Source organism: Rhamphochromis sp. 'chilingali' (genome assembly GCF_963969265.1).
Source record: "Rhamphochromis sp. 'chilingali' genome assembly, chromosome: 8".
Lineage (NCBI taxonomy): Eukaryota > Metazoa > Chordata > Actinopteri > Cichliformes > Cichlidae > Rhamphochromis > Rhamphochromis sp. 'chilingali'.
Window position 1 is genome coordinate 9409718 of NC_137935.1, and position 15905 is coordinate 9425622.

The 15905-nt window shown below is 39.2% G+C and overlaps 2 protein-coding genes across 2 annotated transcripts in view; one reads left to right on the plus strand and one right to left on the minus strand.

Annotated features, from left to right (window-relative positions):
* The window catches only part of nbeab (neurobeachin b), a 209248-nt gene that overhangs the window by 136438 nt on the left and 56905 nt on the right, over positions 1 to 15905 (minus strand). Inside the window, exons 6-11 of the mRNA XM_080889391.1 lie at positions 15781 to 15902; positions 13770 to 13896; positions 10318 to 10437; positions 7950 to 8096; positions 1220 to 1417; positions 960 to 1093 (exon numbers count right to left, since the gene is read on the minus strand). Coding sequence (XP_080745517.1) covers positions 960 to 1093; positions 1220 to 1417; positions 7950 to 8096; positions 10318 to 10437; positions 13770 to 13896; positions 15781 to 15902 — 848 coding nt within the window. The remainder of the gene's footprint in view (positions 1 to 959; positions 1094 to 1219; positions 1418 to 7949; positions 8097 to 10317; positions 10438 to 13769; positions 13897 to 15780; positions 15903 to 15905) is intronic.
* LOC308401255 (piggyBac transposable element-derived protein 4-like) lies at positions 5424 to 6504 on the plus strand. The gene is made up of 2 exons (XM_080889396.1): positions 5424 to 5738; positions 5828 to 6504. The coding sequence occupies exons 1-2, from the start codon at positions 5427 to 5429 to the stop codon at positions 6374 to 6376; spliced, it is 861 nt and encodes a 286-aa protein (XP_080745522.1). The 5' UTR covers positions 5424 to 5426; the 3' UTR covers positions 6377 to 6504.

A 15905-nucleotide genomic window follows, 5' to 3' on the forward strand; every position in this document is an offset into this window, starting at 1 on the left:
TGCAGACGCTTTGAACTTCTCAGCCCAACAGGCTTTTAGAAGGACTCAGTCTAAAAGCCACGGCAAGGACAAAGCAAAGTGCTTGGGAGAGTTGCACACAGTGAGCCAAAGACTCTAACATGCTAGAAAGAGAGGAGGAGGGACAGAGAGCTGAGAGGAGAGGAATCTACAGAGGGACAGAGCTTTGGGTATCAGGGATTTGTGCTGCTATGCGGCCACTCCTGCGTCCATCCATGTCATTGAACTAACACAGGATTAGAGCAGAGCTCCGGCTCCATCCTGGGCACAGTTGGGAAGCTTTGGGCAGACCAGCTCAGAACGATGGGGTGAGAGGAGTCTGAAGCAGTGAGCAGAGATAATAATGAAAGGGGACTACAGCTTGACCAAGACTGCTATATGATACAGAAAATCTCATCACTGCATTATTTATCCAACAAATCCATGCTGCAGACCCTGGGTGTTTCTGAAGTGAATCCATCATAAGTTGTCATCTACTATAAAATCATAAGCAAACCCACATTCGTAGTTTTCAACCATATTAAGCATCAAGTTTAACAAAATAGCCCATTGCTTCTGTTGATTTTACTCCCAGTGAGTTATGAGGTTAACTGCCAATAAGCTTAACACCACAAAAAAGGGTGATAATTATTTGGAACGCCTCAGTGACTTCCCAATTAGGATAAGTCAGATGCTGGAATGTTGCAGCTGAACTTGATAATTTACATGAAGATGTATTCATGGGGGAAAAAAGCAACCCTTAAGTCATTTTAAGAAGTGATTAATATTACTTTAGTTGCCAACCCTTCATCAGTCACAAACACAGCCATAAATCACAATAAAAAAAATATCAAAAAGGAATTAAATTCACAACTTTCCCCCCTCATCTACAGTTTCATGTATATAACTTCTACTTTCATTTCTAAAAGAAGTTGTACAGTCTCAAAATTGCTTCTTCTTACCAGACAGTTGTTTTCACCTGGCTGTCATTCAGCTGATGAAAGTCCAGCTGGGCAAAGAGGGGAAAGAGAACCTGGATCCCACCAATAGAGTGTATGGCACTATGGATGGAGTGAGTCACTGTGGCTTTCACATCCTGGAAGGGTAAGGCAAAACCCATAAATACGCCTTCGTACGGACTGAATTTTAAACCCTATGTAATAAAAATGAACGAGTCAGTACCTAAAGTATTGAGCACAAAGTTAAGAGTAATGCAACTGACCTGAAGCATAAGGGCGTGCGGTGAGTGCACAAAGATGGAGGCGTTTTCTCTAGGCGAAGACTCCAGGCAAAGCTGGGCATCAGTGGCCTTCGCATTATAGGTGAAGGCGATGGAGTTGGCTAATTTGCCGTCATATAATACCTGCTTGTGATGCTCTGCTAAGTGAATATCACTCTCGGACTTGAACTTAAATGTACTCTGTTAGAAAAAAACAGAGAGAGAGAGAGAAATCAAATAAAGGAATGACATAAATAAAAGTGTGAGAGTGATGGGCTATGTATTTTTCTTAGTGAACATACACCCCATCATTGCCTCTTGGGTGTTATCTTTTAATTATAACTTCATTTGAGAATGAAAAATGGCTGACACTGAGTGCATTACAGCATATCGCCATTTTCAAAATGAATTTTCTCCATTGATTAAAGCATCCTGTTCATCTCTATCATTCTGTATGGGTGCAATCAACAACAAAAGGCAAAACCATTAGCTTTTTAGTAACTAAGAGAATAAAGTGAGCTGTGACAGCAGTATTATGTTTACATGTCAAAAGAAAAGCTGTATTCAAAATGGCTGTAAATAAATTTCCAAAATATGAGACGTAAAACTCATGTTTAAACTTATATTTGTAAAATGAATTATTTTCATCGCTATGTCTCTTGGAGATATGGAGATATTTGCTGCATATTTTGTCTTACTTTGAATGTGCACGTAAGCCTTTTGTTCTGAGTGCAACATTGCCTGATGACAATCTTCAAGTTCGACTGCAGAGTACAATGATTAGGGTCTGATGACAAAGATCAAAGCTGCTTTGATACCAGAGATGATTGTGTACCTGCATTAATTTAACCAAGAAGCATTTACTCCACTCTGTTCATCAGCAAATTCAAGCCGAGCACAGTTACTGCTGAACTCTCACAAAAACATACTAAAAGAAGGCTGCAGACAAGGCACTGTCAGAGCAGTCTTTTTGGATATAAAGGTTTTTTGGTGTGTGTGTGTGTGTGTGTGGGGGGGGGGGGGGGGGGGGGGGGGGGGGGGGGTGTTGCTTTTGCTTGTTTTGCACTGACATTGTAATTTTCTTTTCCAATACAGTCATGAAGCAGAGACAAATTGGGGACGAGTTTTGCCAATACAGCTGAAAACACATTCAAATTAAAGCTGGCGGTTGGCAGTTTAGCTTCAAATTGCTGTGCCACCTCACATCTATAGTAATAAGAGGAAGAAAACGGATTATAAATTTACGCCCAGCTGAGGGAAATAAACCAGCAACTTGATGATTATGATGATAATTCAATGTTTTACTGGGACTGTGTGTCTTGTAAGAATAACTGCATCATATTTACCACAATGCCTTTACCAACATGTCTCATAAAGCACAGGTTAAATGAGTCAGTGGTTTAGTAACACATTCAATATGGCTACCATAACAAACTGCTGATCGATGACAGACTAGTCTCAATTTACTCAATCAATTAGCTGTTGACAGATGAGCTGAATTAATCTGTCAGTGCAGTGTGAACGCAGAAATCAATTTCTCTAATCAGGAGGGCTGAATTATTAATGGGTGAAAGAAATGCTTTTCCTTCCCTCTCTGACTTGTGGGCAGCAAGACTGTGGTGGTGAGATAAAGAGAGACAGAGAGAACTGAAGCAACAGTGATGAAACAACCATCTGGTCCTAGAGGGACTGTAGATAAATACAGTATGTTCCGCAACATGGCAAACAGGGTTTGCGCACCTGTCCAAAACGCATCTAAATCTGGGATTCTTTTTCTCAGTGAGGAATAAATGGATAAAAAAATGTGATCTGACTCAGATTGTCAAATTCTACAATGAGTATGGTTTCTATTCTGACTGCCTCTGAAGTGCAGAGTTGTAAGTGGGTGGCAGCCTTTAGTAGAAACTTACATTTGGAAGTTTTTAATAATCTTTATTATTAAACAACAAGTACAAGTATTGCACAACACTACCTTGCATCTTTTGAAATTTAATAATACTATTTGACATTTTCATTCCGTTTTGTTACACATGTTACAGTTTCGTCTCTGCCTAAAGTGCTATGAACCTTTTTCAACATGATGCTAGTAAATATGTCTATTTATAGAGATTTATAGAGGTGTTATATCAGTTTCCTCACAGCACTGAAACTGAGAGGGTTTAATGACATATCTACGTACAGTCCGATGATAAAAAAGCATAAGAGATAATCTCTTCGCCTGCTATGATCAGGTCCACACAGCGGACATCATGCATCTCATCATGAAGTCTCTAACATCCTTCAAAAGTTTCAACTCATGGAACCCAAGTGGCAAGAAATAACAAGCTCCACTGCTTTGCACTTTTGTGCGATCCTTGCCGCAGTGTGAAAATAATGATCCCATGGGTTTTGGGCTATCAAACCCTGTAGCGTGACAGCATCATTCCATAGGCCAGACACTCATAAAAAAAGAATTAGAGTGCAGTTCCTCCTTTTTTCTACTAGTCCCAAAGGCTGCCACTGACCAGGGGCAACCCAGTCTCTCTGCACACCACAGGAAGACACTTAGAGGACTGCAACACTCCCTGTTGCCTGTGATACAAGTAAAAAAATAACACAATATACCCGCGTATGACTTTCATTTTCTTCTGCTACCGACCCTTGTGTGTTTTTAATACAGTGAACTAACTATCCAACTACAAATTAAAATAAAAGCAATTTTTCACTTCCAAATAAAAAATGTTTTTCAGTATTAACCAAATGTTTGAAGATTAAGTACCATTAAATATCTGTGTGCGCTGTAAGCCCCATTTTGCTGTTTTATTACAACTGTCAAGGGTTTGCATTTTTCTTTCTGTATATTGTTTCTTACTTGCTAGGAAAAAAAAGTCACATATCTATCATCTGCATGGTTTTTGTTTTGTAGGCTGTTAGTTTTCTGTTTTACTGACTTTGCTTGTCATTGTTTTGTTTTACTTCCAGCTTTGGTCCGTTTCCCATCGGCTCCTCACTAGTTATTTATAAAAATTACTGTTGGGATTATTTTGTAAAGCAACACATTCCTGTGGATTATCTGAAGCTTTTGTGATTCGGTTTTCTTACATAGTCAAAAGTATTTGGCCATGTTCACTTTACATGTACAGGAGCTGTTTGGGCATGAAGCTCACAGTTTTTATGTTGATATTAATGTTGGTGCCAGAGGAGGTTTGGAAGTTTCCAGTTAATAAATCAGTAGACTGTTGGCCGCAAACTGACTTGTTGCAATTGTGGCACATATGAATCCAGTGAGAGAGAATGATCCATTCTTTCACAAATGTTTGTAAAGGCATACTGCACAGTTAGAGGTCAAATACTTTGGGCAACAGTGGACCAGATTTGTGCCCCAATATCTTCTCCTATAGCTTGTGTTTCATACTGCAGTGCAGTGTTGTTACAAATTTCATGGGCTAATCTACCTTATGTAGAACACATATGATAGTGATAATAGAAAACAAAGGAAAAACAAAGTGCATCATGTGAAAAACTGTTAATCATGGCACAACTGTTTTAACTTGTCAAATACAGATGACATTATTTCCAGGAGAATAAAGAAAAATGAAAAAAGAAAAAAGAAGAAAATATTAGGAATAAGTATGCAGAGAGGGGATTTTTTAGGCTTTCTGTTTAAAGAACTCCCAGACCTCGTGAGTCATTACCTGACTTTTGAAGATTAACTAACTGCTAAAACGGGAGTAATGAATTGAGAGAAAAAAAATATGTCAGCTGCTGTCAGGCACAGTGTGTCCAGAAGCACCTCTAACTGTATCTGTCAAAGTCTGTGAATGTCAAGTCAATCATAAAGTTTGAACTTTACAAGAAAAAAGTTGTTTGTTTGTACTTTAAACGAAATAAACAGAAGTACATCCAAGTTCAGAGCCTGAAGAAGAAATCTAGCTAACACAACACAGTCAGATTTACAGCCATAAATCATAACATGCACTAGAAACGGTAACCCTAGCACTTAGACCCCCGGAGAGCAGTCATTTTGGTTTTCTACCTTAGACCCCCGCGGAGTCATCATTTTGCGTTTCTACCTTTAAAAGCCGGAGAGCAGTCAGTCAAATGCTGGAGTCATTCATATGTATATTAGGTCGTTACCTAGGAATTCTGGAGGGAGGGGAGTGGGGGTGAGTGATTGAGGGGGTGGGGGAGTGGAGTGTTTCAGTTTGCCATCTTAGGGAGAAATCAACACATGTCCTTTGTATGTCCTTTGTTGCTGACATTTATTGATGAAAACAGTACAAAAAACCATGTCTTCCCATATCTTGGCAAGGACCCCAATCGTCCCACTGGGGAGAGACTTTCTGAAAATGTAGTAATGAGGCTGATGGAACCATTCCTAGACAAGGGCAGAAATGTTACCACAGACAATTTCTTCACATCGCTTTCACTTGCGCAAAAACTTCTTGGACGGAAAACCACCATCCTCGGCACAGTCAACAAGATTCGCAGGGAAATTCCTCAATCCACTAGACAGACAGATCGCAATGAATTCACCACTCAGGTATGTTGCAGGTCTTTTGTGGTTCTATGTTTATGTGTTTCATTGTGTGTAAAAGGGCTATGGAAATAACAATTTATCTTATTTCTTAGGTGTTTTCAACCTCTGCTGCCACGCTGACGGCGTATGCGGCCAAACGGAAGAAGACAGTCTATATTCTTAGCAGCATGCACAGCGTGGTTCAGACTGATAACACTACCAAAAGGAAGCCAAACACTGTCACCCTTTACAACAAAACAAAGTGTGGCGTGGATGTGATGGACCAGATGGTTCGGGAGTACACTGTCCGCAAAGGAACACGGCGCTGGCCAGTCGCCGTGTTTTATAACATGATTGACATGGCAGCACTGAATGCACATGTGCTGTATCAAGCATGCACCGGGACGAAGGAAAGACGGGTGGACTTCCTGGTGGAGCTTGCAAGGGAGTTGGCTCGCTCTCATGTAGCTGCGAAGAAGGCAAGAAAAGATCAGTTGCTTCGGACACAACCCTCCACACCGAGCCCTGGAAAAAGGGCCACGTGTCAGGTCAAACACAGATGCAAAAAAAATCAGGCCACTGTGCGATGTGTTCACTGCTACAGGTACACATGTGGTAAATGCAGACGACAGATACCGTGGCAGTGCCAGGATTGTGAGTGATTGCTGAAAATGTTGAAATGTACTCACTCACTTTTTATCATTATTTGTAAATATGTGTACAAATGGTTGGTTTTTTGTACTGTTTTCATCAATAAATGTCAGCAACAAAGGACATACAAAGGACATGTGTTGATTTCTCCCTAAGATGGCAAACTGAAACACTCCACTCCCCCACCCCCTCAATCACTCACCCCCACTCCCCTCCCTCCAGAATTCCTAGGTAACGACCTAATATACATATGAATGACCAGCCAATTTAGCTTCCACTTCCAGCATTTGACTGCTCTCCGGCTTTTAAAGGTAGAACGGTAGAAGCCTGAAAATCCCAGTGCTAGGCAGCAATAATCTCTGCATTTAAACTAAGTGCAGTTACGGTTACACTGAATACACAGTGGGAGTAAGTGAAAGCATGTCGAACATCAAACATGGAGGAAAGGACCACGGATTAGAGAATAAATCATACATCAGAGGCGATGGTTTTTCTCAGGCCCTGCTGAGTTCAGACAGTATAAATTTGAGTGTATAGTACACAGTCTAACAGATGTATGCTGAGATTGGCTGCACTCAGACTCCTCCAGGCAATTCTGAATTAAAACAGACCTCTCGTCATTTGTATAGCACTCCCACTACAACAATAAATCAGTGGGGTAGACAACTGTCTGACCTTTCTCCCCAACTCACCTGTCTAGGTCTTAAAAACATTGTTCACAACTTCACAAACTGCAGATAATTGTCTCCCCTGGGGACATTTATTCTTCATTATTTCAAGAATTCTGAACGATTGCTTTGCTGTGTCTTAATAGAAGATCATGAAATGCAGTTAAGGAGGGGAACAACAAGTAACCAGCCATTAGCAAAAAGAGAAAACAATGATTTCTCTGAGAATTTCTTGGGCATCAGTAGACCTGACTTTAATCATCTTCAGCAGGGTAGCTTTTACTTAGTAAGTTTGTCTTTAAAACAGCTGGAGACAAAACACTAGTGGCACAAATTGGTCACTGAGAGTGCAAACTGAATGAGTCACATCTTGTGTTCAGGGTTTATTTAGCATGAAATGCCATTCCTACTTTTGTGAGAGGGTGTTGGGCTTAACACTGAAGAAACAGAACAGAAACAGCCTTTTGTGAGCATCTGGGACAAAAGTGAGACAATAAGGAGAATAATCTGAAAGTAAACAGGCACCTCCTTTTTCTTGCAGATCAGTGGGATGTTTTGTCAACATATAATAAATATTCACACTGTAATCCCTATTTTGGGAGGTCAGTTTCCTTTTATATTCACATTCATGTTCTGATTTTTGTTAAGATGCTCGGGAGCGCTCCACCTGCTGCAGCTGATATAACTTGGCTCATGTCTCTATCCCCTCAGAGGGCCTGCTGCTTTCCTCTGTGTACTGTGCCATTATTCCCCAGAAGTAGGTAATTTATGCAGCCGTTTATCTGGGAGGAAAAGCAGGACAGCGATACAAGGCAAAGGAACTACAGCAGGACAGAGCTGCTCATTGATTTCACAGATGGATTGGTAATGCAGACTGCTTACATGTAATCTAATTTAGGCACCCACAAGCACATACCTTATAGCCTGGTCCTAGCTGATGAATTGCAAATATCTGAGCGGGATTGAGAGCTTCGCTGAACACGAAGACAGCTCCTAGCTGTCCGCAGAACACTCTGTTAGCATCCGCTGTCTCTGAGGACCCAAGGAAGCACTTATCATAACTCTGCAAGAGGGACATAGAAAAAGAGGCAACACCATCAGGGACTAGAAGAAAAAGAAAAAAATATATATATCACACAGCTCTATTACGCAGAGGTCTAAAAGTAAAATGTAAAATATTTGATTTTTCAAATGGGTCCTTCAAATGTGTTTTATTTTCTATTCCAGCCAAGAAATTCAATTTCGTTTTTCAAAATAACATTCTCTCATGTTGTTTCAGTGTTTACGTTGACAATTCCCTGATGGAAAGAATTTCCTAACGGCCCTGATTTACAAAGACATGAAACTTCTATATAATCTCTGTGGTAGTGAAAAAATGTGCTCTAGTTACATCCAGCACCAAATCGAAGGGCTATTTACAGCGGCAACAGCAAATTGCATAACAAGTGAAGATCTATAAAAGAGGTTCAATGGAAGAATAAAAACATCAGATTAGTTGATAGAGATCTGGTTCTATTTAACCCTGTAAAAATGCTGTTTTACGTCCAACATGTGTAAGATTTAAAGCAAACAGTCAACCAAAACATTACCACATATATTTATGCTAACTAAGAAATACAGCTTTAGTGGACTGTATTACTTAGAAAGATACAATAATCTATATCTGAGTTGTAGTTAAGAACAGAATAAGGCAATTAAAAAGGATATCTAAAGATGACAGCATTTAACCTTTAAGATTGTAGCCTCAATAGCAAAAAAACAGAAGAAAAAATCAAAATTATACATATAATGCATGTTAGATGTCTTCCAACTAAGTAAAGAAAATTCACTGTCTACAAAACACAGAGCTTTTCAGCAAATATACAGTCCTTAACAAATTTATTTACCACCTGTCAAAATAACAAGAAAACCCAAATATTTTAAAAAAAAAAAAATCTGCCAAAATCTTGTTTATAGCTAAAACCTATATTGTTACTTAGACAAAAAAAAGTCACATTTCAGTTCATGTGAATTCATGTTTTTATGCCCTCTGGTCTTCTCAGAAATCAATCAAGCACAACACAGTCAGATTTACAGCCATAAATCATAACATGCACTAGAAACGGTAACCCTAGGCAGCAATAATCTCTGCATTTAAACTAAGTGCAGTTACGGTTACACTGAATACACAGTGGGAGTAAGTGAAAGCATGTCGAACATCAAACATGGAGGAAAGGACCACGGATTAGAGAATAAATCATACATCAGAGGACAACATTCAACCACTAAAACTTTTCTGTTAGTGGGTGTACCCCGCCTTTCTGCCTATGAAAGCTGGGATAGATTCCAGTGACCCTGTTAAGGATAAATGGAAGAGAATGGATGGAAGGACGGGATGCGGGAAAACAACTGTAATTTAGCGTCTTAATAAAAAGTTTTTAAAAGTTAGATTATTTTATCTGCTTTTCTGTAAAACAATCAATTTGAAAATTTGTGGCCAACAACAACAATTACAATTCAGCAAAATAAATATAATATAACAAAATAAAAATATAATTTTTAGTGAAAACTGATGCATAGTGATGGATTAACCATCACAGAAACATTTTGGAAATTACAGAAAATTTAGGACAGCTCTGGCTTAAACCACATTGCCAGGTTGTCTAATAAATTTGTTGCTCACTGTATGTGACCAGAGACCTGCTTATGTCTATGGAATACTGCAAATGTTCATGTTTTTCTTCATGTATCGCAACATTTCTTTACAAAAATCACAAATTAAGGCATCTTCATTTAATGTGGTTGAATATTTCATGAACTACACTTGGTTCAAAGCACACCTTTCTAAATGTGTTTCCTCTCTGCAAGTCCAAATGCAACACTAGTCATTTCTAAATAACTGTGCGAAATCATCTGAACATACAAATATTCTGTTAGACTGTAAATCACCTTGTTATCACACATTTTAAAAAAGACATCCTCAGTCTAATGGAAGTTATTATTTACACATAAAACAGCTACTGGGTCTCAAAATTGTATTCTGATATCTACTGCAGCACAACCGGGACAAACATGTTCAAATAAAGAGTGAAACCCTAGACAGACTTCAGAGGAAAACAGTGAGTTAAAACTCATTTTCTCATTTCATCAATGAGAATTATTGAGGATGTATACATGTTTTACTCCCACAGAGCGCGAGCCATGCGAAACATTGATGTGGCAGCCTTAGTCAGCCTTGTGCCATGGCATTAAAATCACGACAAAACGGCAACAGTGAGAAAAAGTAACAAATAAGGAGGACTTACATCATTTGTGTTGACGTGCCATGCCATGTCTCCATAAGAAACAAGCTGTCCGTTAACATAGCATCTGATTTCACTGTTCCTCCAGCGGCTGTAGATGTGGACTATACTGATCATGTACCACTAAAGGTGAGAAAGAAATCAGATTGAGATTTTAAGAATACAGCATTATGTATTTAGGTCATTAATGTTTTAACTAAATGTATCATTTAGTTTATAAAACAACATCACAAATAATTTTAAATGAATCACAAAGTTCAAAAGAACAATGGAAATGAAGCTTGCTACACAATGTTCTCAGATTTACAAAGGAGGAGAGTAAATAATAGATCAGAGGACAGGCCAAAGGGACGCAAGACAGCTCATTTTTATCACACACAAAAGGAAGGTAAATACTGGAGAACTGCAGCCAAAGGGGTGAGAGGGTGCAACAATAAAAAAACAATTTAAAAATTAGCAAGAGGGAGAAAGTTGTTTCTTATTAACTATATGCTAAAAGAGGTAAACATTAATGGTCTGTTATTATATTATTTCACCGCCCATTTCACAAGGTGAAGCTGTTCAATTGCTTGTCAACACAAATCAGCCAGTCATATAGCAGCAACCACCTGAAGTTCAACCCGAGCATCGGAATGGAGACAAAAGTTAATTTAAATCACTTTAAACATGACGTGGTTGCTGGTGTCTGCTGATGTACTGGGATTTCACGACCATTACTAGGATGGTAATGGTTGGGGGTTTCTTTCCACTCTTTGGGTTCCTTAGTACCAACTGAGCATTCACTAAATGTTACACAATACATGATTATTGTTGCTGACCATGTCCATCTCTTTATGACCACAGTATACTCATCTTCTGATTGCTCATTCCAGCAGGATTACATGTTGTGTCACAAACCATCTAAAACTGGTGTCTTGAGCATGATGATGAGTTCACTGTACAAAAAATGACCTCTACAACCATCGCATTTCAATCCTTTGGGATGTGGTTGAACACAAGATTGCGGATGTACAACTGGATGAACAACTCTGCAGCAACTGTGTGAAGTTATCACGTCAACGTGTACCAGATTCCTGGGGGAATCATTCAAGCATCTTGTTGAACTGATGCCACAAAGACTTAATGCAGTTCTGAAGGAAAAAGTAGTCCCAGCCCTGCTAGCATTAGGTACTAGCAAGGCGAACCTAAAGAAGTGAACAGTGAGTGTATTTATATATTTGACCATATCAACTGTTCATCTGCTAAAAAAACAAAAACAAACAAACAGTAACTAAAACTTAATTCTTCTAAATTAATTCTCAATTCTTTATATAATAAGAAATAGGAAACTGTAAGCAATAGTAGCAGGAATTGGAAGCAGCAGTTGGAAATGTGGAAAGTGGGACAAAGGCACACCAGGCAGAAGCAAAACAATGTGGATTAAATGATATCAAGTAGAAAAATATATTTTTTCCACCTTTTATTAAGATATATTTTCGGTCTTTTTACTTTTTGTGCCTTTACTTGAGAGTAGGAACATGGCATGTAGCAAAGAGACAGTGACACTGCAGTCCAGGCAATATATGTGGCCTCTTAATTATGAGTTTTTAAAAATGTTAATTCGATGTTGCTTTTTATTAAAAATACTGCAGAACTCCTTTGAATTGGTGTCTGCACTGCTCTTGGACTTGCTCCCCCTGTCAAGCTGCTTGTGCCGATAACAATAAGACGCCCGATGCAGAACTGCATACCACTATAAAGCACTCAGGCTGCTCATAATATGAACATAGGGTAAGACTGAGACAATCAGTCACAGCAGCAGGAAACAGATTGTCCATCTCCTACAGTACGTGACTATGCCCACTTTTTATTAGTTTGACCCAGGAAGGGCAATGTGAGCAGTCTAATAGAATTACTGCTACTTCACACAAAGGTAAAGACACTTAAAGTAGGACTCCTGGTTATGGGGAAGAATGCAAGCTACCTGTACTTATCCACAGATGTCTGAACTCAAAATCAATTAAAAACTCAATTTACAACAAGTTGACTTCTACGTTATTCCACAAAAACATACCTGCAGTGTGACACTTGGAATGAGACGAATAGTTGTTCCCAGGTCTTATGTGAAGCCTCTAATTGTTTGACACATGCTTAGAGACAGCTTTCATTCTCTGCAGGGATAGGTACACTACACTGACACTTCATGCTAAATTAAGTTTCATATTCTCATCTACATTTACATCCAATTAGACCTGTTAAGACTGCTCAGGGGCTTTAAATACATTCACGTTTACATGGAAACATACACAGCATGACTTATGTGTAGTGATTTGGTGTAACAATAAGTTCAAGACATTAATATAGTATAGAGACAAAGGCAACAAGCACAATTGTCAATTTAAGAAAACGGAACAGGGAATTGCAATTGGGATCAAGAAACAGTTCAAGAGAATTTATTTTTTACCGCCAAGCTTATTAAATCCCCTAATCCACACTGGCATGTTTGTTTGTTTTTTCCTGACAGTACACTGAAAAATAATCATATCAAAAGGAAAGAGTTTCTGCACCCCTGAGCCCATGCAGCCCTTTATTTGTTATACTTTTAGATAATAAAAAAACTGCATTGATGCAGAAAAGCTCTTTGCACCTACTGTTTCCGCCACACAGAAGATACACTAGGAATCGATAGAGGGTGGCATGCTGGTGCAGTGGTTAGCACTGTCACCTCACAGCAAGAAGCTTCCTGGTTTGAACGCCAGCTGTGGTCGTTCTCCAGGAGTTTCCTACAGCTACACTGGTTTCCTCCCACAGTTCAAAGACATGCTTGTCAGCTTAATTGGTGATTCTAAATTGGCCATAGATGTGAGGTGGATAAAGCGCTTGAAGTGTGTAGAATAAAGTGTCGGACTTTGAATGACAATGAAGAACACAAAAAGTACTATATGAATACAAGTACACTGCATTACACTATAATCAAATCTATAAGAGGAAATACACTAAAAACAAGGAATATCATCAACAGACATCGTGTGTATGGACTGTTAGGGTTAGACTTACTTATTTTTACAGCTACTACACATTTTTCCAGTTTTCATCATGAAATATATAAATGTTTTCATCACCACAGACCTTACTAGGAATAGATAGAGTCCATGGGTACAGATAATGTAACTGAAAGAAGTCTAAATAATGATATATGGTCTAGAACAGCGGTGTCCAAACCCAGGCCTAGAGGGCCGGTGTCCTGCAGGTTTTAGATGTGTCCTTGATCCATCACAGTTGATTTAAATGGCTAAATTACCTCCTCAACATGTCTTGAAGTTCTCCAGAGGCCTGGTAATAAACTAATCATTTGATTCAGGTGTGTTGACCCAGGGTAAGATCTAAAACCTGCAGGACACCGGCCCTTGAGTCCTGGAGTCGGCCAAGCCTGGCCTAGAACACTTGGAGCAGAAACAAACCAAAAGTGCTCTTACCTTCCTGGGCTGAAAATCATACTTCACACAATGCTGAAACCCTTTTCCTTTGGACTTGAGAGATGTGATGATCAAGCAGTTACCAACAAAATGTGCAGAGTAGCCGATGCCCTTGCTGGTGCGAAAGCTGCAGAAAGAGATATTCACACAGTAAATCATGAGCTGGCAAACTTGACAGGGTAACCCAAATGTACTTAGCCACAAACAGAAAAAAAAATATTTTTAAAGCAACAAAAGCAGAACTTTTTGACTAGCAAATTATGCAGTCCAATTTCTTTATTTTTTCATCCTTTCAACTTCATTCGTATGTTTCCTCCTTAAGGCACCAAACAAAGAAAAAGAAATTAAGAAAACGGTGGCTTTGCACTGCATAATAAGTTTGTGGTCACGCTATTTTAAATACCTTGCACTGTGTGGCCAGAAAGCAATTTACAAAAGTAACTGACAAATAACTCATAAGAGAATTGTGATATTATACCTCAAGAATCACAAGAGCAAAGTAGCTGTAGTTATTTGTTCAGCTATATAGTGAATGGATTTAAACAAACAGAAAAGCGAGACTATGCTTTGACAACGCTCTCAATGGCAAATCGCTCCACTCTGATGTTCCTGCCTTCCTGGTAAAAGATATATTACAGAAGCACTGAGGAAATTCAACTTGTAAACAATAAGAACCGACCCTATACAGCCCACACTATGTACACGCACAAACAACCTTGCAATAGAACAATAGTTCTCCACTCGTAGCCTGCTTGGAATGAACATCTTTTTCATTGCTGACACGCAATACACTTTCACAATCCTCAGGTCTATATTAGTCTTCCATCTACAAAGACCCACTCCACCACACCACCATCTAAGACAAACAGACCTCTTTGTCAAGGCAGATAAAGAGGATACAGGCCTGTGCAACGCAGGGCTGGATGCAGAGCTAGAGAAATATATGACCCACACACGGATACCGCTGAGGCAGCCAAGACACAGTGGACACACTCCTTTCTAAAGATACAATTCTTTTTGTTGTCTACATGCCCTACCAGTGAGCTGTGAGGCATTCAGAGCAAAGCATAAACAGGATTAGTTTGGCATATCTCACCTTTTTGTGGGACTGTACCAGTGCTGAATACAAACATGATTGGACGAATGCAAACATCACAGCTTAGCCATTTTTTTTTTCTTTTTGATGTTGTACATCTGACAAACACAGAACAAGTCTCTCCAAGGTGAACAGACTCTTTCATTCACACTGAACTACCTATTGGGCAATTAGTCTTCTCTCTGACTTTTCATCTTTATTATTAGCTCGCTCTCCTACTACAATTCTTTTATATGTCGCTTTTGTATTTTTCTCCTAGAGTTCCTCTAATAAACAGAGCAGCCATAGTGAATCACTGCACGTCTAGGTTATTGACTTTAGCACTAATTACTCACAAGCTCCTTCCTGGAAGGGCTGCTACGTGAGCCTTATGTGGCAGATATTCAAAACTAAATTAATACCTCCATAGCGTCTCCCAGAGCGGCAATTCACCACTGGAGTCGGCAGTTGTGTAGCCGCTGTAGTTCATGGCTCTGTGGGTTTTAATCTCAATAATCTCACCTAATTCCCTATTCTTATTATAATTCGTGAATATTATCTGGCAAAAATGAAGCCCTTTTCACAAACCACATTACATAAGAGCTGGCAGTGTGTAAAAAACTGTCTGTAAAACTAGTTTAACCTTGAAAAACAAGTTGCAGTCATAATCTACTTAGACGAGAAAATCACTGTAGGTCACAGCATATCAGACACCATACTGCTTTGTCAATAAAACTGCTTGTAGCTTTATAGGCCTCTGCAGAGAGGGTATGATTTCTAATACAAAGCTAAAACAATTAGAATGATGGAAAACTGGAAAGCGCAATTCACTTCTCTTTGGCGTCATAACGTGGCCTTACAGCACCTATGAGAGGGATGGGCGTGTACTGAGGACATTGGAAAAAGGAGTAAAAGCATAAGTTAGTGTGTACTCACCAGTAGAGATATGGTTTGTCCTTGTCCACGTTGATGTTATTTAAGGGATCCATTCTGAACCAGGTATTAAATGTAAACCCATTTTGATAAGGCCACTTAGCAATAGGAGGTAAAGCAATTGCCTA